The sequence below is a fragment of the Eretmochelys imbricata genome, chromosome 2, assembly GCF_965152235.1.
Source record: "Eretmochelys imbricata isolate rEreImb1 chromosome 2, rEreImb1.hap1, whole genome shotgun sequence".
Lineage (NCBI taxonomy): Eukaryota > Metazoa > Chordata > Testudines > Cheloniidae > Eretmochelys > Eretmochelys imbricata.
Window position 1 is genome coordinate 90,883,669 of NC_135573.1, and position 22,166 is coordinate 90,905,834.

At 40.5% G+C, this 22,166-nt stretch overlaps 2 protein-coding genes across 2 annotated transcripts in view; one reads left to right on the top strand and one right to left on the bottom strand.

Moving 5' to 3' along the window:
• PRELID3A (PRELI domain containing 3A) overlaps nt 1-15,539 on the top strand; it is a 40,112-nt gene extending 24,573 nt beyond the window's left edge. Inside the window, exon 7 of the mRNA XM_077810465.1 lies at nt 14,977-15,539. The gene's annotated coding sequence lies outside the window, so the exon portion shown is untranslated. The remainder of the gene's footprint in view (nt 1-14,976) is intronic.
• Nucleotides 2,622-22,166, bottom strand: part of SPIRE1 (spire type actin nucleation factor 1) — a 149,725-nt gene continuing 130,180 nt past the window's right edge. The window contains exons 10-16 of the mRNA XM_077810464.1: nt 17,745-17,835; nt 14,072-14,214; nt 7,482-7,619; nt 4,763-4,833; nt 4,241-4,268; nt 4,012-4,148; nt 2,622-3,058 (exon numbers count right to left, since the gene is read on the bottom strand). Of these exons, the coding sequence (XP_077666590.1) occupies nt 2,800-3,058; nt 4,012-4,148; nt 4,241-4,268; nt 4,763-4,833; nt 7,482-7,619; nt 14,072-14,214; nt 17,745-17,835 (867 nt within the window). The 3' untranslated portion in view covers nt 2,622-2,799. The remainder of the gene's footprint in view (nt 3,059-4,011; nt 4,149-4,240; nt 4,269-4,762; nt 4,834-7,481; nt 7,620-14,071; nt 14,215-17,744; nt 17,836-22,166) is intronic.

Sequence of the window (22,166 nt, forward strand, 5' to 3'; positions counted from 1 at the left end):
GGGGCGTAGAGGGGGATGTTTCCCAAGAAAAATTAAACACAGAATAATGGGGGTTTAAAATAAAAGCCCCATGTGCTTCCCTGGGAACTGGTCATCTGGTGTGATTACTAGGTAATACAGCAAGGGAAAAAGGGATGGGTGAGTAGCTGGGCTGCAGGGATTGATTTTGGCACAGAAACACAAGTGGCAAAAAAAGTGCTACCATGACTAACGGGGGATCTTTTATTACCCATTTCACATGAATTGCACTGTGCTACCCCACTGTCATAGGTCCTTAACTCATCAAGATATTGTAATTCCTTGAATACAGAGGTGAAAGTAAGCCGGTACAGAGTACCAGCAAGAGCCGGTGCGCCGTACCAAACTGGCTTCCCCGGCGGCAATTTAAAGGGTCTGGGGCTCCCAGCAGCGGCTGAAGCCCCAGGCCCTTTAAATTGTCGCCAGAGCCCCGCTGCTGGACCCCTGGGGTAGCGGAGGCAGCTGGGAGCCCTGGGGCTCCGTTGGCAATTCAAAGGGCCCAGCCGCTGCTATCACAGCCCTGGGCCCTTTAAATTGAGATTTAAAGGGCCTGGGGCTCTGAAGGCCCCGCCTCTTCCAATTGAGGCCCCACCCCTTGCTCAGGGCTCCAGCGTACCGTTAAGTCATTTAAGTTACTTTCACCCCTGCTTTAAGATGAAAGACCCATCGTTCTGAGGTCCCCAGACAGAGGGTGTAACAGCTGCATGGCCCTCTGCAGAAAGGAAAGGGTTAAGAATGGGGACTCACACATAACTCTGAACTTCCTGGGGTCATCAGTTCAGGCAAACCCTTAACATTATTACCCGATACTCGCTGTGTGTGCAAACTATGTAAATACGATTAAAGGAAAATGAGGATGGATGTGTCCCAGGATGGGTTTAAAAAGCCCTTTGTACAAGCTTTTCAGAACAGCCCAAACACACATTTACCTAATAGCAGACTAGCTGCTTTGGAGCTATGACAACTTAACTTGCAAATATGCCTTGAAAGGGGAAATCCTGCACGTTTGGGGGGCAGGGAGCCCAGCCTACTGTGAAACTGGGGCAGCTCCACTGCGTGGATTTGGGAAGCCTGTGAAGGTGGTCCCAGTGGGTGGCTACTCCCCTCCCACACAGCAGGGATGGTGCAGCAGCAGTTGCAGAGTGGCTCTAATGTTGCTCAGTGGAATGTGGGAACCATACTCCCATCATCAACCCAGAGCCCCGACATCAAGTCTAGGATTTGGCTCCCAGTGACTTTTTAAAATGCATAATATTTGGTTCAAGAGATTCTATTTTGTAAATATGTATTTAGAGTTTGAAAACAGATCAACCTTAACTGTATTACAAAAACCCTGTCTCAGCTACTTTGGAGCAGTTCTGAGGTATCTCTCATCAATCTCTAGTACAGAAATGTTAATAAATTAGATCTGAATCTTTCCTACTATGATATTATATAATACAGAACTGTATTGATATTAAATGTCAATCTGGGTATGAAAAATGTTATGAAAAAGTTACTGTGTACGCACAGTAGTTGATTTTCAAGTATTAGTAACTTGGTTGTGTTAACTTATCTCCATATTATGGACTAAACTCTAATTATGTTTTAACTGCTTTAAAAACAAAACATCTGAATATAAAAAAGAGAAAAAAGCATGTGATGTTTGTTAACATTGTAACATTATTGAAACTTTTAACAGATAGACTTTTTTCTCCATAAGTTTGTTAAAAAGCAAAACAAAGTGCTCCTAATCTGAGACACAGTTGTCCCAAATTTCATCAGGATCCTAAATTTTACAGCCAAACTATAAACCCCTGAAAAATGGGATTTATAATGGATATGCTCCTGAACTTTTAATAATAGCAGTGCTTGTGTGTTCCACTATAATACAAATATACATATTACCCATACCTCCTCTCTGGGTAACCACGTTACATACTTTACAGGAAATTCAGTTAAACTTAGAAGCCTCTCTTATTTCCCACCCTCCCCATCGAGTGTACAGCTCTATCTACTGCTAAAACTACGACTACCAAATATAATAATCACAATACATTCAAAATAAGGAATCAACTACTCTTACCTGCACAGGAGACACTTCTAATTACACCAGGGCTTAGAAGTACAGCAGCTCAGGGTAAATGGCCCACCATTTGGACATACAGCCTACTGAGATTTTTACACTAGAACACAGACATTATAAAGTTCCACATTGAACCATGATCTCAGAGCAGTAACAACAGTTGAAAGAAAGATAATGTTGATAGCACTAGCAAAACCTTCTAGGTTTTGTGCTGTGAGACAATGAGACCAACAGCCCACACTAGGTTTTTGGTGTACAACATGGTTCCATGTGCCATATAAACTAGAACATGAACACTATTAGGTCGGTAATGCCAATATGACTTACTGCTTACAATTGTGCTAACATTGACACCTGTGTTAGATTTGGTTCTCCTTTAGGAATACAATTCAGCTCCTGTCCTAAAAACAATTCAAGGAATGATGAAAAACTGAATGCAAATAAAGGGTTTCTATCTCCACAATGCACGCGCACACACACAGGGAACATTTTCAAACTATTGTTTCCTTCCAGTGCAAACGAGTTACTGGCTGACCTATTACTTATCATTATCTATAGATAGGAATGTAGAGTCTGTGGAAACCGTAGAATAGCAAACCCTGTGATCTAATGCAAATTCAAGCTCGTTAAGTAAAACAAAGGGAAGGGTAGTTTCAGTGATCTTTCTCACAGATGCTGACCTCATGAAGACAAAAGCAAAGAAAAAGGCACAAGACTCAGATCTCATTGATCGTTCTCTCAGAAGGGCAGTATTCAGAGTTGCCTGGTGATGCCATGCAGAATGATTGTGTTTTCCTTTTTAACCTGGCTCGTTTGTTGGCCAGAGAGAGGCTGCGCCGGCTTGAGCTGATGATTTCTGAAATAAACTTTTTGCAGTCCACGCACACGTCCATGGTGCTCCAGTCCTCCATTAGCTCTTTGGGAAACTGTAGATCTTCATTTGATTTATCCACAGACTTAGACTTTGCGGACAACCTGAAAAACAAAGAATCCGTCCCTTACTCATTATCATTATTTACCATTCAGCCCAGTTTTGGACACGAATGGAAACACCTCCAAAGAGAAAGAATATGCTATTCCTGTCCCAAGTCTTGCTGTCCCTGACTTAAGGAGAGTGCAAAAAAGCAGCAAGGAAAGGATGGAGATGGGAAGACACGTCAATAAGATTACGTGGTTATTCGGTGAAGGCTAGTGTAAAGCATGATTTGGCAAAGAGAATTTTATGAATGACTACATGGATGTCCTAATTTGGCTAATTTGCGTGTAGGCACCATGGCAGACAGACTTCCACACAGAGAGAGGGGTTCGTGGATCTACAGCCTGACCTGATCCAAATGTAATTTCTGGGATTAGCTTTAACAGCAGCCTGTGTTCAAAATGTAAAACCAAAAGATAAATTATCACCAAAGCCAAAATGAAACAAACCTATGGCTAGAGAGTAGAAAGAGTTTGACATGTGTAGATCATTGTTTAATAAGGGAGCATTTCCCTATTCAGTTACCAACAACATACGGATTTTTCTTCTAAGGATCCATCTACACTAGAAAAAAAAAGTGACAATATTTATCAGCTGTACTGATATTACTGTCATCAGCTATAGTATAGACAAGGGACACAGCACATTTTAAATATCATGTCAGCAAGTCTTATGTAAGTAAATATAGTTTATATTTACTAAGTAGTAAATGAAAAGTAATCAGGATGGGTTTTGTTCCACGAGAAATGTAAGGAAAAACCTCAATCTTGAAATTGGTCAGGAAAGACATTTATCTTTGGGTTTCTAAAAAGATATGACAAACTTTGAAAAATTAAAACAAACTACAAAAACAAAGCCTAGTAGATTATGTCTCATTAGCAACTAAGAGACTGAGAAGATCTTATGAAGAGCTGCTACCAGAAACAGAAGCTGAACTAGGAATGTCTCTCACCTGGACATGCTCCTAAGCGGCCGGTGGTGACTGGTGGAGGGTTTTTCTGGTCTCATAAAACTGTCTCCTCTCTGCAAAGCAGAAGGTCCCAGAGAAAAGATAGGAAGGGTGGAGTATGGCTTTGATGGCAATCGCATCTGTTACAAGAGCAGGAGAATGACAGTGTGAAGTATCATTACTAAAGACACAGACTTTCTGAAAGGAACAAATAGTAGGTTCCTGAACTTACCTTTTTGCAACACTGTGAACATACAGGCCTGTGTAGGAAAGTAAAAGTCTGAATCATTCAGTGTAAAGAAATGTTACTTAAGACAGACAGTGTGGGGTGCATAGAGTTCCATATTTACTGCCTTATTGACTATCACCTTAAAGTTTGCTCAGTTTACAAGTAAACATTTTTCCCCCAACTGCCAATACTACCAACTCAAATTAAATCTGAAATTCTCTTTGTTCTTTTGGGTTCACATGTCACCCCCCAGTAATAAGGATTCTGTACAATCTAATTGCCTCGTACCCATATGGGCTCTGCTGGGCTAACAGAGGAGTACTGTTACTGTTTTATTCTAAAACCGGAGCAGCTCTGAATCTGAATATTTTAAGGGAGCAGATATGTTGAATAAGGAAGAGCCATTTTTACAGTCGTTTTTCTGACCATAAATACATTTCAAAACCAAAACCAAACAACACTGTGAATTAAAACAGAAACCAATGGCGTATGAATCCTGACATTTCACACTGAGCAAAAACTCACCTCTTACAGAACTGACAGGTGTAGGACCAGGTGAAGAAAGAAAACCTCCTTGTTCGACAACAGAAACAGAGCTAAAGAAATTGTAAACAGAAGAGACTGCAATGTCAGCAGTTCAGTCCTGGAAATAAAATTGCATGCTTCTAACCGGGCCTTCGGTGAAGACGCACAGACTGAAGTTGGGATAGATTTGTTTAATGTGCAGGAGCCCAGGGGAGGAAAAGGAGACACTGTAAATTTTTTTTTCATGATCTGTAATCTATGGAAAAAAAATACACTGGCAGATGGGTGCTCTGATATTAAATCCCCCTGGGGCACATGATGCATGATTTCCCAGAAGCTTTAAATTCCTTTTAGCTTGTTACACATGAGCCTCCGAATGTCATGCCTAAGGCTCAAAAAAAAAAAAAAAATAAGAGTGTGAGATTAATGCACCCTGCTTACCTTTGGAGGACAATGCAGCCTTAAAATCATCCCACTTGCTTTAAAACTCGGAATATACAATTCAGCCAGGCAAGGGGAAAAAAAGATTCCTCACTCATTTTATTCTAAATGAATGAGAAGAATTTGCTGACATATCTCATTGTCTCTTTCATACATAAGGGCCTGGGTTCCACACTCTTTACACAGGGAAAGCATCTGTGACAGACTGGGGGCTCTGGGTCAAGTTGTGAACCTGGTCTTGTTTTGTGGGTACCATTTTGTTTCCAGAGCTCCACTTTATACTGTAATCTTCATGTTGGAGTGCGACCCTCATGTTGTATTGCAATCTCCAATGGGGATTAGCGAAACCATTTTGTAGTGGGGGCTTCAGATCTAGTTGAATGACTATATCTGATAAGTTGGCACAGAGCAATCCAAAGCCAGCAGTGCTGTTTATCTCTTTACTGCTAGCCCAACCATAAAAAGAAAGATTATCTGCACAGAAACGGAGACATGGTGGGGGTGGGATGCGAGGAAGGGACAGGACCTACCAAAGGGGTTATATAAGTGGGAATATTCTATGTGAAGGAGCTGTCCACTACTACATGCCTGGAGAACAGGCTAAGGACAGAGAAGACAGGACCGGCAGGAGGGGTGAGATCAGACTGGGGGCTGTATTCAGAATTTTTTTTTCAAACATCTGATGTTTTTTTTCAAACATCGCTCATTGTGCTTTGTTAAGAGTAAAGTGTCTGTGGTTAAGAAATTCCTTTGCTAAGACTGTGTTCCTTGCTTGCCTGCCATGTTGTCCCTGAAGGGGCAAATCAGGAAGCTCAAAGCACTCACAGAGAGGTGGAACATATGTAAACAATTTGGAACTTGGTAGGGCTGCGTCACTGGTTCTAAGGTCCAAATGGAGTCCCAATTCCCAAGAAGGGTAGCAGACATGGGATCTGCACTTGGGAACATGCTTGAGAAACCCAGAGCTAGGAACAGTGACCAGACACTATCCAGACCCAAGGCACTTAGAAGCATGTGGGAGTCAGCAGCTGGGTCCACTCACAACAGACTGGTGTCCATTCAGACAAGGGAACTAGACTTGGTTGTGACAGCTTCCATTGATTTAAATGGGAATTAAAAAAAACGATACTTTATATTGTAAAACTTTTATTATATCCTATTTTACCTGTAGCTCTGGTCTCTCCAGAAAAAAACAGGAAGTAGCATGGCTGTGTATGTGTGTGTGTCTGTGTCTAGGGCAGAGGTGGGCAAACTATGGACCGCGGGCCACATCCGGCCTGCGGGACTGTCCTGCCGAGTTCCTGAGCTCCGGTTGGGGAGGCTAGCCCCCAGCCCCTCCCCCGCTGTCCCCCTTCCCCTGCAGCCACGCTGCTGTGTGGGCAGCGTGGCTTGCGCCCGCCCACCTCCTAGGCTTTCAAATAAGCCTGTCTTCCCACTCTGAGCGGCAAAGGAAGGGGGCGGGGGGGGGAGGTGGGGTTGAATAAGGGGCAGGACGTCCTGGGGGGGCAGTCAGGGGACAGGGGGTGGAGGTCAGGAGACAGGGAGTAGGGGAGATGAGGTCCCGGGGGGCACGACAGGGAGTGGGGTCCTGGGGGGGGGGCAGTTAGGGACGGGGGTCCCAGGAGGGGGTGGTCAGAAGACAAGGAATGGGGGGGTTGGATGGGTCGAGGGTACTGGGGGGCCTGTCAGGGGTTGGGGGTGTGGACAGGGGTCAGGGCAGTTCGAGGACAGGGAGCAGGGGGGATTGGACTGGTTGGGGGTTCTCAAGGGGGCAGTTGGGGGTGGGAAGTGGGAGGGGGCGGATAGGGGGTGGAGGCCAGGCTGTTTGCGGAGACACAGCCTTCCCTACCCGGCCCTCCATACCATTTCGTAACCCCAATGTGGCCCTCGGGCCAAAAAGTTGGCCCACCCTAGTCTAGAGGGAAGGATGTTTTATTAAATTTAAGCTAAAAAAAAAAGAGAAAAAGAGCGAGAGAGAGCGAGCACACAACAACTACTGTAAATGCTACTGTGTCTGTATGGAGGGTCAAACAAATGTGATATTCCAATACAAATTTTTGACATTTCCATATATAAACCAAGGAAACTGGCCCCTCTGTTACCTCATGTAGAGAAAGTTTAGTTTCTCCAATATAAATTGAAAGTCAGACTGCTCAATTACTAATGAAAATCTGGCACCTGCATTCTGGTTCCAACTCGTATTCTTTCACTGACTAGAATCTGTGTGATTCACCTCCCTCCCTAACAGCTCTCAGTAGATCATCTGAAACAAGCATACCTTTCCTTTTTTGAGGGCAGTGTAGACATCTTTATATTGCTGATACTTTTCCAGCTCTGCTTTCACTAGCACCTGACGAATGTGCATGACTTCCTCCACTGTCAGAGCCAGGCATTCCACTGGGTAACAAAACTCCTCCTGGAAACGAAAAATCTACATTACTATGTAACCCATCATCTTTTCAAGATTTCAGCCTAGAAAGCCAGCCACCTAGTTAGTAACTTCAAAGAAAAGATTTCACAACCCAAAAACGGAATAGCACTGGCTGATCCATGGGCATCACAAGAGTTTCAAACCAACTAAGAGACTGATATTGTGCAATTTTTATTATGAGCACTTATATCATCTGACACCTGTTTCCATTTATTTGATTTTATTTATTATGAATATTTGTTTTAGCCAATTACAATTCCATTTTATAATTTGAAAGGACACAAGGTGATTTGATATATAGGTGTAAAAGATATTTCTTGGCACGATTCCCTTTGATAGTATGTTGCTTAAAGACAAGCAGCTTCTCAGAGACTTTGTGGTGCCCAGAAAGCAGTTAGTAGCCCCCGCCAAAAGAATTTTTATTCAATGGTACCACATATTGGTAATCATGGTTATAATTAGATCCCGTGAAAAAAATCTAGACCAAAACCATAGAAAATGTATTATATGCAGTAATACAAACAGTCTTCCTTCCCTCCAAGATGATGATAATGTCAATTTAAACTTTATTAAAATAATCTTAAAATATAAAGTTTGAGCAAAACAGTTAATCCATTGTTGTGTTCTTACTAGCAGGGAATTACACCCAGGCTACTTATGATGGAACTACTGCCCATCTGTGAAACTTAAATACGTTCTGTGCTAGTGCGTTTAAGAGAACAGCAACCCTGAGCATATGGCCTCTAACTTCGGTACCACAGAATAAAAAGCCTCGTTCCCATTTGTAATCCAGCCCTGAGGTTGATTGCATGGTTCTAACAGAAAGACAGAACTGCTCTGGGAATTCCCATCACTTTTTGCTTAGTGCACCTGTTCACTTAGCCCAGAGGGGCTATGGTGCTGAAGTGACACAGAAATTTAATGTTCTCTGAATAAATACAGGAAATTTCCTTTGTACACACAAAGGCACTGATGACAGCACTCTACAGACAGCTTGGAAATGTAATTTATAAATCAGAGTGATGATTCAGTTTAGTGGTAAAGTGCTCAATTTAAATAGATAGTCTTAAAATTCTGTTCTGACTTTCAATTAGAGAGAAAATATTTTGATCTCTCTTGCAGACCTGGCAAACATTAGCATTTTAGAAACTATGTTGTCTTATCTACCTAGAAAAGGAACAAACAAAATTTACTCTGTCTAAGGTACCCACAAAAAGCTAAAATTTTGGTTTTCTTAGACAAGCCAAACTTCTGGGGTATGTTCTTACTGGTGACACTTAGTTTTCTGGAAAAAACAAACTATCAAAACCAAATGTGATTTGCTGTGAGGTGTAAAACTCCATGAACAAACAAAATATGTCATTTCATTAGCAGCAAACTTCCATGTAACCAGCAGCTAGCTGTCAGTATTGTATTTTAGATCCTTATGATGATGACAGCACTATTCGACATCAACAATGCTTTGGGAGGGACGGAGAGGAAGAATAATGGGTGACAGAATGTGGGGCAGGCAATGCCATTGAGAAACTTATTTTCTACAGAATGGGTTGTTAGGATGGTGTTTGTGGCAAGTGAGATTTACTGAATGCTTTTGATCAATCACAGTTTTCAGTCTTTTAGAAAGCTATTTCCTTATAGGAGGGATATTTTTCCTTTAATATAATCAAGTATCATATTTAATTCTTCCCTTAGACAACAAAATGTTCATTATGATGAATATTTAAACACTAATTTGTTGCATATTTGATGACATAATAAATACCCATTTCAACTTTTAAAGTTTAGCCTCTTTAATATGTTTCTTTAATCTCTTAAGATGCTTTATCAAGAAAACTTTGTTCCTGTAAAACTAGTACTTCCGGTGTTTACTAGGTAGCAGAAGAATCATGTGGATCTGTTCTTGCAACCATCAAAATTAATTTTCATTACAATTTGTGTGACTAGCCAGCAGGCAAAAGGGGGAACATGGAAAACGTTCACTTGTTTAAATGCTAATGTTTTAATTCCAGCGGTTACATAAGGACAACAAAGCTTTAATGCAACATTAAAGAAAAGTTAAAGGATATACTGATTTCTGAAGAATGTTTAAATGTTTTTCCTTCTTAGAATAAAAATAAGTACACGCCAAATCTTTAATTTCAACATTAGCTCAGTCTTTAAAGTAAGCTAATCAAAATTACACTAACCAACGACTAAAGTTTACAAAAACAGTAATATTTTAGAGTTTTAGCTTTAACTCCTATCCATAATCCTTGTCCATGTATAGGGGCTGCATATGGTAGTGTGTGTAATATCCTAAGTCCTCTGCAATACCTACACTCAATGGAGTGTGTTAAGGACAGAACCTGGCTTCTGAATGTCCTTGTTTTTCTGGATTTGAATCCAATCATCAATTGATATTAAAGACAGTTTAGTGTGGTTATTTTTAAATGGAAAAAAATAAGCCATGTTAAAAGATAATTAACTTTTTAAGTACAGAAAAGTAACTTATAAAGAATTTGCTTAATATTTTGACTATGCAGTCACAGCATAACAAGGGCTCAATCAGAGCTATTATAGTGTAACTGTGGTGAATTTATATCAAGGACAACATGTAGTCTGAATATCCATAATACGAAATAAGCGCTTTGTAGATTATTTTCAATATATCCTCACCTAAGAGCTCATGCTACTTATGTATAAACAGTACATGTTTCATATTAATGAATTCATTATACTCAATGTGTTGTAAAACTTTGCATTACAAGTCATTACCATGTATTCAAAAGCGTCACAGCAAGGAAGTACTGCATCTGCAAGTGCTGGGTGAAATACAAAAGTTATGCAATTCAGATTATGTTAGGCACTCTAAAGTCTATGCCTAACTAGACATCTTCAGTCTGGACTACTCAGTTAGATATCTCTAGACTGTAGATAGCGTTGCAATATTTTCTGGTTGGGACCAGAAATGGGAGGAAACCCCCCGACCAACTTTGAGAACCTTAAAAATTTTTGTTTCCTGTCCAGTTCTAAAAATGGGTTTGGGGGAGTTCTTATTTTCTTCTCAATTGGTTGACCTAACCTGGTGCAAGCCAATTACTGATCATGCTGGAAGTTCTGATACTTAAGTGCATCAAAGACTAAAACCATTGTTAGGGTTTTAAGTAATATTTTGCTTAGAAATGCCATTCTATTCCATGATACTGTATGTCCTGTTAAAGCAACAAACAGCTTAATCTTTTCAACACAGTCCAAGGATCACAGTGGTTTTGCTTGTGAAGGCTGGTGGATCTTCATGTGCTGTATATTTAAGATTTGGAAAACGTGTCCCACTGATAACCTTATGATGTTGCATTTTTAGTTTGCTGTCCTTTCACAACTGATTTCTTTTTCCTTTGAGGTGATTGAAGGATCTAAACACACACAAGTATTCTACAAACACTGAAATCAATCTCAATCAGGAGTAGTGTGCCAATCTAAGCTGTTAATGCATGCCACAGCTTAGGAAGTGCTCCTAGAAGGCATGTGCTTGTAAAGATAATCTCCAAAGCCAGCGTAAAGAGGCAAACCTTTGGGGGTTTCCACCTGCTGGTAAAAGCTCTGTCACACAGATAATACATAGCCCTTGCCACTCCAACCAGGGCTGCTTCAAAGGGATGAGAGCTGAGCAGAGAAGCTGTTTGTATGGTTGAAAAAAATGGTCTGAAAGTCATCCTTGGGAAAAAACTGGTTATCCTAGGAACCTGAACAATAGATAGGAAGCAGAATAGGGAACGCTGAACATGAATGAAATTGTTAGCAGGGATTCTGGATCATGAAAATAAGAAAAGTCATGAAGGCTTTCACATATACACCTCAGTGCACTGACTGTATCTTACTGATTAAGTACCAAGTTGGGTGACTTTTGGAGGTACACCACAAGGCCAACCCTGGAAACATAGTGAACTCCCGAGCTGCAGTTTCTGCGACGTCTCATTTACCATTGATATGTTGACATGAAAAAGGGCTGTTTGGAATTTTTCCAAGTTTGTTTCGCCCCACTCCTCTTACTTTAGCTCTAATTCCCTTGGTATGCTGAGATGCCTGTTCACAAAATCCTAGTTCGTATGCAAGACAGACCAGTTGCCTGCTAATCCTGCTAAGAAACTGTAGCAATGGCCTTTTTTCATTGGCACTGATGGCTATTTAATGACAAGCTCTTTCACCTTGAAGGGAAATTTCTGTCACTGGAGCAGATAAGAATTAGAAACTCCATCAATCCTAGAGGAAAGGATGAAGCAGCGTGTAGTCAAATAAAAAGTAAAGCATTTTTTGCAGTTATCTAGAGGCTTCCACTCAAGGAACTGCAGCATCACAAATGCAGTGTCTGGTATAGAAAATAAGAGATGCCAGTTTGTATGAGTGGTGAACAATTCCATGTTAGGGTGCAGGAGCTGGTTAGGTTACTGTTAGACTAATACTGAAAACCTTGCATTGAATTAAAACAAAAAGATCAAATGATTTATCAGTTACCCACCTCCAGAGTGCACTATTTCAAAGATTAACAAATATATTTAACAGCGGCACATAAAACAGACTGCATTAAAAGATCATTTCAACATCAATTTTCTTCCTTTTCACTTCATACACAAAAGCATGTTGAACAAGTTGGGTGAGGGATGACAGAGAGTTCTTTAGAGTAAATAAACTGTCCCAACATGATCTGAAACACTCATTTATGTGACCCTGCAGGACTCCCACAGATGTTTCCTTGCTGCTTTTGCTTGAGGTTTCTGCTGCTTATTTTTGTTGTTGTTTCATTTTGGTAGGTTGATTAGAATTTCTCTCTATTGGTTCTATTACACAACCCCACTTCCACCCCTCCATACACCACTTGACAGTTGCCAAAAACCAATGAATAGCTTATACAGAAGGAAAGAAACAGTTATGATCATTTGAAATAAATCATGTGAAAAACTTAATTAAGCTACTTAAAACAATGACGTCATATTTAAGCTTTTTTAAGTCACATGGTTCTCCAAGTTTTGCGCTGGATCAATATCAGTAAATTGGCTGGATCAATATCACAACGTAATTTGTTTAGAAATACTGAAAGTGTAAAACAGCCAACACCTCAAAATGATACACAGAGCTTTTTTCCTTTGCGTATTTCTTGCGTATTCTGTGAATACCTATGCAAAAATAAATCTTGTGGTCCCACATATAACAACTGCTGCACATTATGGTAATGAAATTCTTTTTACATTGATCATGCCCTCATCCATGAACTCTCCTCTTCAGTGTTAGAGGTTCCAAAAGTTACACTCCAAACAAACTCTTGGAGAAAAACTTCTAGTTGTGCTATACTCTGCAGGATTCATTACTGTTCCTTGAAAAATGAGTGAAGATTACTGAATGCCATTCACGCAGGACCAGAAGCTGTATTCAAGTTAGAAGCATGTGATACAAAGTCAATTTTTTCCCTTGTGTAGAAGTGGGGAAAATATCCTCCGTATCCCTGAAGACTATTGTGTTATTACACTTCAACCTCATCATTCTGAAGGACTTGCCCCACAGCCACCATCTCTTTAGCCAAAGAAAAATAAATAGGACTTCAAAGCCCATCAGTGCCACTCTGTCAAGTGGAAGACTGGTGAGTCCTCCTTCCACTGAATGCTCCTATCAATCTCTCTACACACAGATACCTCAAAGGGGCACTTTGAGCCCCTGCTGCTAAGGAAAACAAGAGACCAGGAATTGAATCCAGGTCTCTCACATTAAGTTGCAAAGTACACCGTGCCAACACAAAAGAGCCAACATTCCGTCCCCTTTGCCACTTAGGCTCTGTTGGAAAATAGTTCTCAATTAAAGCTAATTGATCAAATGTACTGTACTTTCTTTTCAAGGAGCAAAACAGTTTATGCCTCAGTGACCTCAACAATGCTATGTGGTCACACCAAGAGTTGGACTCTTTAAAGATTTTTCTCTCACATTAGGACTTTAACCAAACTAGCTCTTTACAAGGGAGGAAGAGAAAGCCATCCATTCCTTCAGCAGTGAATTAAAATACCCCAATAATAAAGAGAAAATAGATTAGCTGCTTTTCCATTTGAAAGGAGGCAACTCCAAATCTGTTATTTAGAAGCTATATTATTTTCTGAGACAGGCTGAAATAAAAACTAGAGATGGGTCTGAGTCACCAAGTTCAGATCAGGATCCCACACTTCTTCAAAGTTCTGGGACATCTGAACCTGGGGTTTTGGTTCAATACAACATCAGAGAGGCAGAAAATTGAATCTTGATCCAAACTCCCCCAAAAATTCAGGACTGGTTTGAATTTGGGATTTTGCTTTACATCCAGCTCTAATCACAATGTAGCTAAGTTTTAATGTTGTTTAAACTCTTAGAAAGCTTCCGTCTTATCACCACTGTGGAGTTATTGACCTCCTCACACTATAGCCAATGCTCATGATACTTACAAGTGACTTGGAGCTCTGTTTTGAAGGTGGTAGGAACTGTCTCACGTTAGTCGGCGTTTCCTTTTCAATGGAGTGTCGTCTCTGCGGTGGTTGCCGCCTCTCTGGCTGTGGCGTGGATGATATTGGCAAAAACTTTGGAGGCACTAAAGATTCAACCAGCAGAAGTTAAACAGTGTGTAATTGCATGGTCATTGGACTAACACTGGGAACAGGCACAGTTTTGACAGAAAATCTATTGTTAATTTCCAAAGTAACACAAGATAGAATATCTTCATATAGTCTTTAAATGGGCCATATTTTCAAAACCAGGCGATGAAGTGTGTGTCCCCACAAAAATGCAAAGGCACCTACAGTTTCACCCCTATAAAAAAAACTTGTGGGCGTGCAATTACACTAACGTGCAAATGCCAATCTTTGTGCATAATTCAGGTTTCTGAAGGCGCAGTTTGCTGGTATTCACTCATAGAAATTCTACCCTTGTTGAATATAAATTTTAAAATCAAAGGGCACTGAAGGATGCACTCAACCTACTTAGCATTTTTTTCATACACTCTCTCTATGAAAACAGTGGCAAACAATCATACAGAAACGATTTCAGAGAAATCTATACATTTTAGAAACATGAAAATATTTAGAGACACTGTCAAATTAAAAATCATACTAATGTCAATCTGTTTTAACTAAATACTGTTACAGAGTAACATCTAAGATAACCGTAATTGAAGGAGATGACAGCAAGAAAAATATTTGTTTTTTCAGTTGTTTTACTTGATGCATTGGCAGCACTTTGTTTATTGGAAACACTAGGGATTTTTAATGTACTTACAACCAACTATTCTCAGTGGAATTTTATAAAGGACCCATTTCTATTTGTCTTAAGTTACATAAAATTTTATTTTTTACAGAATCTACATTTACAGCCAACTGTGAGTTGACAGTGATCCTTTAAGGGGCCACCCACGTGTGCTGAGAAAAAGTCTGATTCAACAGTATTAGAAGATCATCCATGTTAAGCAACCAATTTTTGTCAGTCCCTTGAGTGGTTGATGATGACAGGTTTCATTGTTCATCAGAATAATGTTAACGCTGTAATGATATTTCAAAGATCTAAATCAACTACTTGATAAAGAACAGCAACTGCAGCATATACTGCTGTACAGTTGAAATGGTTAAAAGACAGTTTATGCCTTTGCAATGACTAAACTAACTGTATCTTATTCCTAAAGGAACTGCACAGTATGCACACACTGATTGGGGAGCTTCTATATGTCTCCTCTTTTCCTGTAATATGGAAAGGCAAGGCCAAATCCTACTCTTAGTTATGCCAGCGTAAAGCCAGAATAACTCAGCTGAAGTCTACATTAAGACCAGGTGGAGAACAGAATCTGTCCTTTAGTCTTATAAATGTATCATCTTCGGATAAAGTCTATTTTGACAATACCAAATAAAACTTTAAAATGCACATTCACTTTTCATTCTTTTTCTCATTATTTGCAAAAGATCGACTCTACAAAGCAATTTTTTTTCACTTTATAACTATAAAAAGGAAATGTAGATTCTTTTTTAGTTCGACTAATGTCCTCTTTAAAATTAAAAGGAATATAAGAGCTTGTTTACACTCGATACACTGGTCTACAGCACAGCTGCTGTAGCATTGACCCTCACTACAATGACGAGAGTGGCGCTCCTATCATCTAGTTAGTCTACCTCCCTGTGACACTCTGCATCTCAAAGTAGCACCCTGCAACTCCCATATTCATCACTATGATATGATTATAATATATTTTGTAGAAAGTATGCCTTGTGAGAAAAATCTTGATCTGTTGAACATTAATATCCTGTTGGATTGTATGTGCTATCATTGTATGTAAAGCTATGAAGTTTTGCTATGTGTGTGTTACCAAAGTATGTTGTGAGGTTGGCAGATGCTCACAGCCAAGCTTTCAATTACAACAAAGGACCAGCCAGTGGTTCATCAACATTTATCCGGGAAAGAATGCACTATCCCAGAGACTTCTCAGAGAGAGCATGCATGCAATGGGGACCAATCCCCACGTCACAGCAGAGATCTTTCCAGCAAGCTGGAAGAAAATATAAAAGAGGGAAAGTGACATCACCTGGCCTCTCTCCCTCACTAACTCAACACCTGGAGGAACGTCTGGAGGACAGATTTTGAACTGGGAAAGGGTGGTCCCAGGCTGGAAATGGAGTCTTGTCTGTGTATTGAAGATCTGTAACCTGTTTGTACCATCTTTCAGGGTGATACACTGCTGGATTCAAAGCCTGTTTAGTTTGTAGAACTTAAGAAACAAAACTAAATTTGTAGTCTAAGTAACCAAGTCTGATCTCTATGCCTTCAACTTATAACCACTTAAAATTTAGCTTTCTGCAGTTAGTAAACCTGTTTTATATTTTACCTAAAACAGTGTGTTTTGGCTGAAGTGCTTGGGAAACTTCAGCTCAGTTTACAAAGGCTAGTGTCAGGTTTCAGAGTAACAGCCGTGTTAGTCTGTATTCACAAAAAGAAAAGCAGTACTTGTGGCACCTTAGAGACTAACCAATTTATTTGAGCATGAGCTTTCGTGAGCTACAGCTCACTTCATCGGATGCATCCGATGAAGTGAGCTGTAGCTCACGAAAGCTTATGCTCAAATAAATTGGTTAGTCTCTAAGGTGCCACAAAGTACTCCTTTTCTTTTTGTAAAGGCTAGTGTGTGTCCATTCCACACTGAGGGAGGGGCGAACTACTTAATGAACTTACACTGGCCAGGCTTCTGACCAGTGCAAGATGGTCCAGTTCTGGGGTGTAAGGCTGGGAAACTGGCTGGAGCCTCCCATTAATGGTTCAAGAGTGGCTGGGAGATGAGGGCTCAGCAGTCCCACAGTCCACATTGGATCCTGAGGACCCCATCACACGCCCCAAAAGGCAGCAGCTAGGTTGACAGAATTCTTCCATCGACCTAGTGCTGTCTACAGCGGGTGTTAGGTTGGCTTAATTATGTTGCTGAGAAGTGTGGATTTTTAATACCCCTGAGCGACATAACTGAGTCGACGTAACTTTTGAGTGTAGACCTGGCCTCAGTCACGGAATATATGCAACTCCGTCTTCTGAACAGTTTCTTTTTGTTTTGTTGTTGTTGGTTTTTTGTTTTTTTTTTTTTAAGAGGCACATCATAGTATGAATGCTTCTAAATAAATATTTTTAGTATTTTAAAAAGGAAAGAAGGGTCACAGTAATTTTGTGGTGATCAATTATTCTATTAAAGTAAATGAGTTAATTCCATTGCATGGAGGCCTCTGTTCATATAGCAAATTCTGTTCTAGGAAAAGACTATTTTCCCCATTTAACAATATTTTCCTTCATTTAAAATACGTGTATTTGTTTTACTTGTCTTCAGAACTAGGCAGCCTTGTAACTTATATCTGTACAGTATCCAACAGACCTACGCCTTCATGTTAGTCAAGAGGATATTTAATCAATGTTAACCTATTCAGGAGGTCTCTTTTCCTGGGGTGAGCACCACACACTTACCCACGAACACTGATCTGCTCTGACTATTTAGCAAAATATGCTCATGCAAAATTCATGTGACAGAAAATGCTAGGAGGTGGGAAAGCAAAACAACTACTCTGTTTCTATTTAAACGGGCTTTCCTAGACATGGAACACTTACTCTTTCTACCAGAAGTTGTCTCTTGAAAGGAGTCTTCCATTTGGGAAAGAGAGACACTGCTGCTGCTTGCTGATTTGTGCATAGACTCCTCCTGGAAGTAAGCAAAATTGGAAGAATTAGAATTCTTCAGAGGCAGTCTCTCTCACTCTCAACCACCCACCCACCCCATATGGTACCACAGATAAATTATATCATTAAATCACTTATCTTCCAACAATACACCTGCAAAAAATATTGAAACTAGGCAAGCCTTGTGTAAATAGGTTTTTCCAAGTTAATCTTTTGCTATAAACTGGAATATACAGTAATTATATTACTAAAAACAGGAATAGAAAGCTAGGTGACTCTGTTGTAATCTGCCTTTTCCTTAATAATTACTTCTGGCACTGAGTGTCTAGCAGGGATTTACAAGCCAAATTAATACAAGTATGTACCTCATATCAGCAAGAAATCAAGATTCAAGCACTTAGCTTCCTCTGGTCTCCAAAGGAATGAGGAGTGACCCTGGTGACCATGTGACCCGGTAAAGAGCAATTAATCTAATCACTAATTTCCACAACCCTGTTCTCTAATCTCTAATCCTGGTGCACTTCTCTGTGTTTAAAGAAGTCTCATTCATTACATAAGTATGTTCTCATCATAGCAGCCAAGCAAAAACAAATTCTGAGAGATGAATTTGAATGAAATGGTCTTCGACTAACACTTTTCAGTTAATGGGTGGCTAAAGAATCGCGCTTCTCTGAATCAATACCCTTGTAGACTGCCCTCACCTAAAACCTACAGTCTAAATTATCTCATACAAACAAGCTGCAGTATATCACTGGAGCATAACAAAAGAATACTGGGCTGAAGAAATGTTTGTGAATACTGTTGAATTCTGACACAAATGCTTTTAAAAAAGGAGGGTTGCAGTGTTACCTACTGTACTCTTGGGGTTTACAAATCAAACCAGTGACTCTCTCTGAAAACAAGTAAGCAACTCAGCCTCTCAGTCTCAGAGGCCGTGAGGTCTTGTCTACACTACAGGGGAAATTCGATCTAAGATATGCAATCTGAGTTACGTGAATAGCGTAACGCAAATCAACGTAGCTTAGATCTACTTACTGCGGGGTCCACACTACGCGATGCTGACGGGAGACGCTCTCCCGTCGACTCGCCTAGTCTTCTCAATCCAGTGGAGTACAGGAGTCAGTGGGAGAGTGATCTGCAGTCGATTTAGCAGGTCTTCACTAGCCCTGCTAAATCAACCGCCGATGCATCAATCACCACTCATAGATCCCCTGGTAAGTGTAGACAAGCTTTTTGTGAGATACATGAATCTTAAGAAGGAAAATCTCCAGTAACTGAAACAGTGCCCCCTCTGGTTATGAAAAATCAGAAGGGAAAAGCTCACAGGAACAGCACATTAACAAATGGCATCTCCAAAGCCAGAGAGTCACAAATTATGATCAGGTTTCAGAGTAGCAGCCGTGTTAGTCTATATTTGCAAAAAGAAAAGGAGTACTTGTGGCACCTTAGAGATCAGGCGATCAGTATGGACAGACCCTGATCGTCGGCAGGTGGGATCAAACCTTGGTTCTCTGGAGTTTAGTACATGAGCTTCTACTGCATGAGTTAAAAGGCACGCGTCTGTTAGCTAAGGCTGTAGAGCAGACTCATTAATCTCTCTGTAAGTGATCTCGGTGCCACGAGCTGGGACAGAACACCACTCCCAGAGGTGTGTGGGTTTCAAGTACTCTATGCTGAACACAAGAAACCCAAGAAAAACCTGGGAGTTAGCTGCCTGCATGGTATTTAAAAAGCAGTCTGGTAACATTTACTAGGTCTAAAGGAGGGTTCCAAAAAGTTCTCTTACAGCTGATAAATATAAAATTTGTGAAGAAGAAGAATTGCTATTCAAAATGCAACATTAAACTTTTAGATTGGTGAAAACAACTATCGGTGCAGTTAAAAAAAAAACAAAACCCTAGGATATTATAGTCATAGATGTATTTCATTTATTCTTTCATGTACAGAGAGATGAGCAGCTAAAAAGTTAAGATGAAGAGATAAGAAACCTGCTAGTGGTAGTGCCTTTTTCGAATTAAAAAGCTCCATGCTCCCCTTTGTTTTTACGATTGGAGGGGAGCCAATGCCTGTGGAGCAGGCTAGATGAGCAGCAGACAGGGGAAGGCTGGCTCTATGGCACACTCCCTTCCCGTGTCCCCCTGTGGGACTACAAAGGGTTCCACCTAGAGCAGGACAGAAAATGGGGGTGGAAAACTGTGAACATTTTTGACAATTCCAAAGTCGTTCTTCTCCACAAGTTTCTCAAAGGAATTATTTTTAATTTACTCATAATGCTTAAGAACATTTTTATTGAAAATTTCTGTTTTCAAAATTTTTGAGTTTTTCATTCCCCATCCTCTTCTTCCCTTTCTCCTCTCCTCCACTATTTTTTTTTTCCTCCTGGAGGGAAGAAGAGAAGAAAAACTGCTCAGAAAAAAAAAAAAAGACTACATTTTTCATTTTTCAGCTTCACAAATTATATTTTTTTAAATGTTTAAAAAATGAAAATTTCCAATTTTGAAAAAAGCTATTTTGGTTTAAAATAGTGTTCAACATTTTTAAATAATTTCTTGTTTCATTTTTGAAGCCTAGGATGGATTCGGGGGCAGGTCTCAGTCAGATGCTGCCCTGTCCAAACCCATTACAGTACACAAATGTCTCAGTCCTGTTCCCGTTTGTATTTGTGGGAGTTTTGCCACTGAGTTCAGTGGGAGTGAAATTGAGCTAAAATTCCACAGTAATTTGAGCTACTTCTCACTCTGTGCTGTGGAACAGCATCTCTTTCAGGGGAGCTTCTGGGGAGTAGCCATGGCAGGGCAAGTATCTGTCCAGGTACCATAGAAAATCAGGCTGAAAGAGGCAGACAGCACCAGTGAAAACAAAGGGCTTCTATAGGGATGCCTACTGCCCCTGCCTCCAGAATCATCATCTTTTTTCCCCCAGCAGGTGGGGATGGACATTCAGCTACTTCTGAGGTGGGCTAGACCTTGCTCAGAACCAACATAAGAATTCAAAGGAAACTATTCATTTTAAATAATTTAGGAAAGAATGAGAGCGATGGATATTTTGTATTTCCCACTGTTTATAAAAACCAGCTCTGCTTAGATAATACACACTCCATACACATTATTTTTAATTGTCTCTTTGCCCTATCCTCCTCACATGCACAGAAAATGTGAACTATTCTATTGTACTGTGACTTCTACAGTGATAAGCTTTCTTAGCAAATTAATACTACTGAATCATGTGGAGTAATTATTCATGATTCTTGAGAGGAATTTGCTTAGGCCAATGTCTTTGCTGTTGATTTCTAATGCAGGCAATATGAAATCTCACAAGCAGAAGTGGCATGAAATTAAAATCCTGGATCCAGACACCTTTGGACACATTTAGATCCAGATCCAAACAAGTATAGTCTCCTAGCTACTGAGAAAGGCACATCTGCTTACAGGCATAACTTGAGGGGAGTGCCTGGATGTGTCACCACCAATATTAGTGTGTGTGTGTGCGCGTGTGTGTGTGCGTGTGTGTGCGCGTGTGTGTGTGTGTGTGTGCGTGTGTGCGCGTGTGCGTGTGTGCGCGTGTGTGTGTGTGCGTGTGTGCGCGTGTGTGCGTGTGCGCGTGTGTGCGTGTGCGTGTGTGCGTGTGCGTGCGTGCGTGTGCGTGCGTGTGCGTGCGCGTGTGTGGCCTTGTTAGGAGATGATTTCTATAATTATTTAAAATACCCAGGGCTTAGATTATCACATCCTTATTCAGACATGCAGGCGAGTATGGATCTCCTTATTCTGATTGTGACTTTAGTAGAAGGGTGGGAGAGCAGGGCCTGCTTGCCTCATACTGATCTTTGCACGTAAGTAGGCAGGGAGGGGACTCCAGACCTCCCATCACAGCACTACCCACCCAGCTAGATGGGTATATAATAAGCTGCCTCACAAAAAAGCGGAGGAAATTTTGTCCTCCCTCAGAACAAAGGAGGAGGAGGGGAAATATTGTGAGTTGAGCCACAGTTAATTCTCTGGTCTGCTCCTGGGGCAGTGCAGCTGTGTGCAGCCTCTTCTTCAGGGTAGATTGTAAAATCATAATCTGGGGAATCCCAGTGAGTAATTCTAAATAGGTTAGCTCATTTCATTCTCTATACAGTCACAAGCATGGAAATGACCGAGTCATTCACAGACAATTAGAATACCAATCCCCGTCATTTATATATGCCACAAACTTAAAAATCAGAAAATAAATATGGCATTTCAACATAAATAATGGTCTTGCTTGGTTCTCTTTAATTTTCTTCACAGGTCCTTTTACCCAATTTTTTGTCAATCTGGTAACTTCCCGCTATTTAATTTATCTTTTTTACTTCTTCAACATTAAACACAG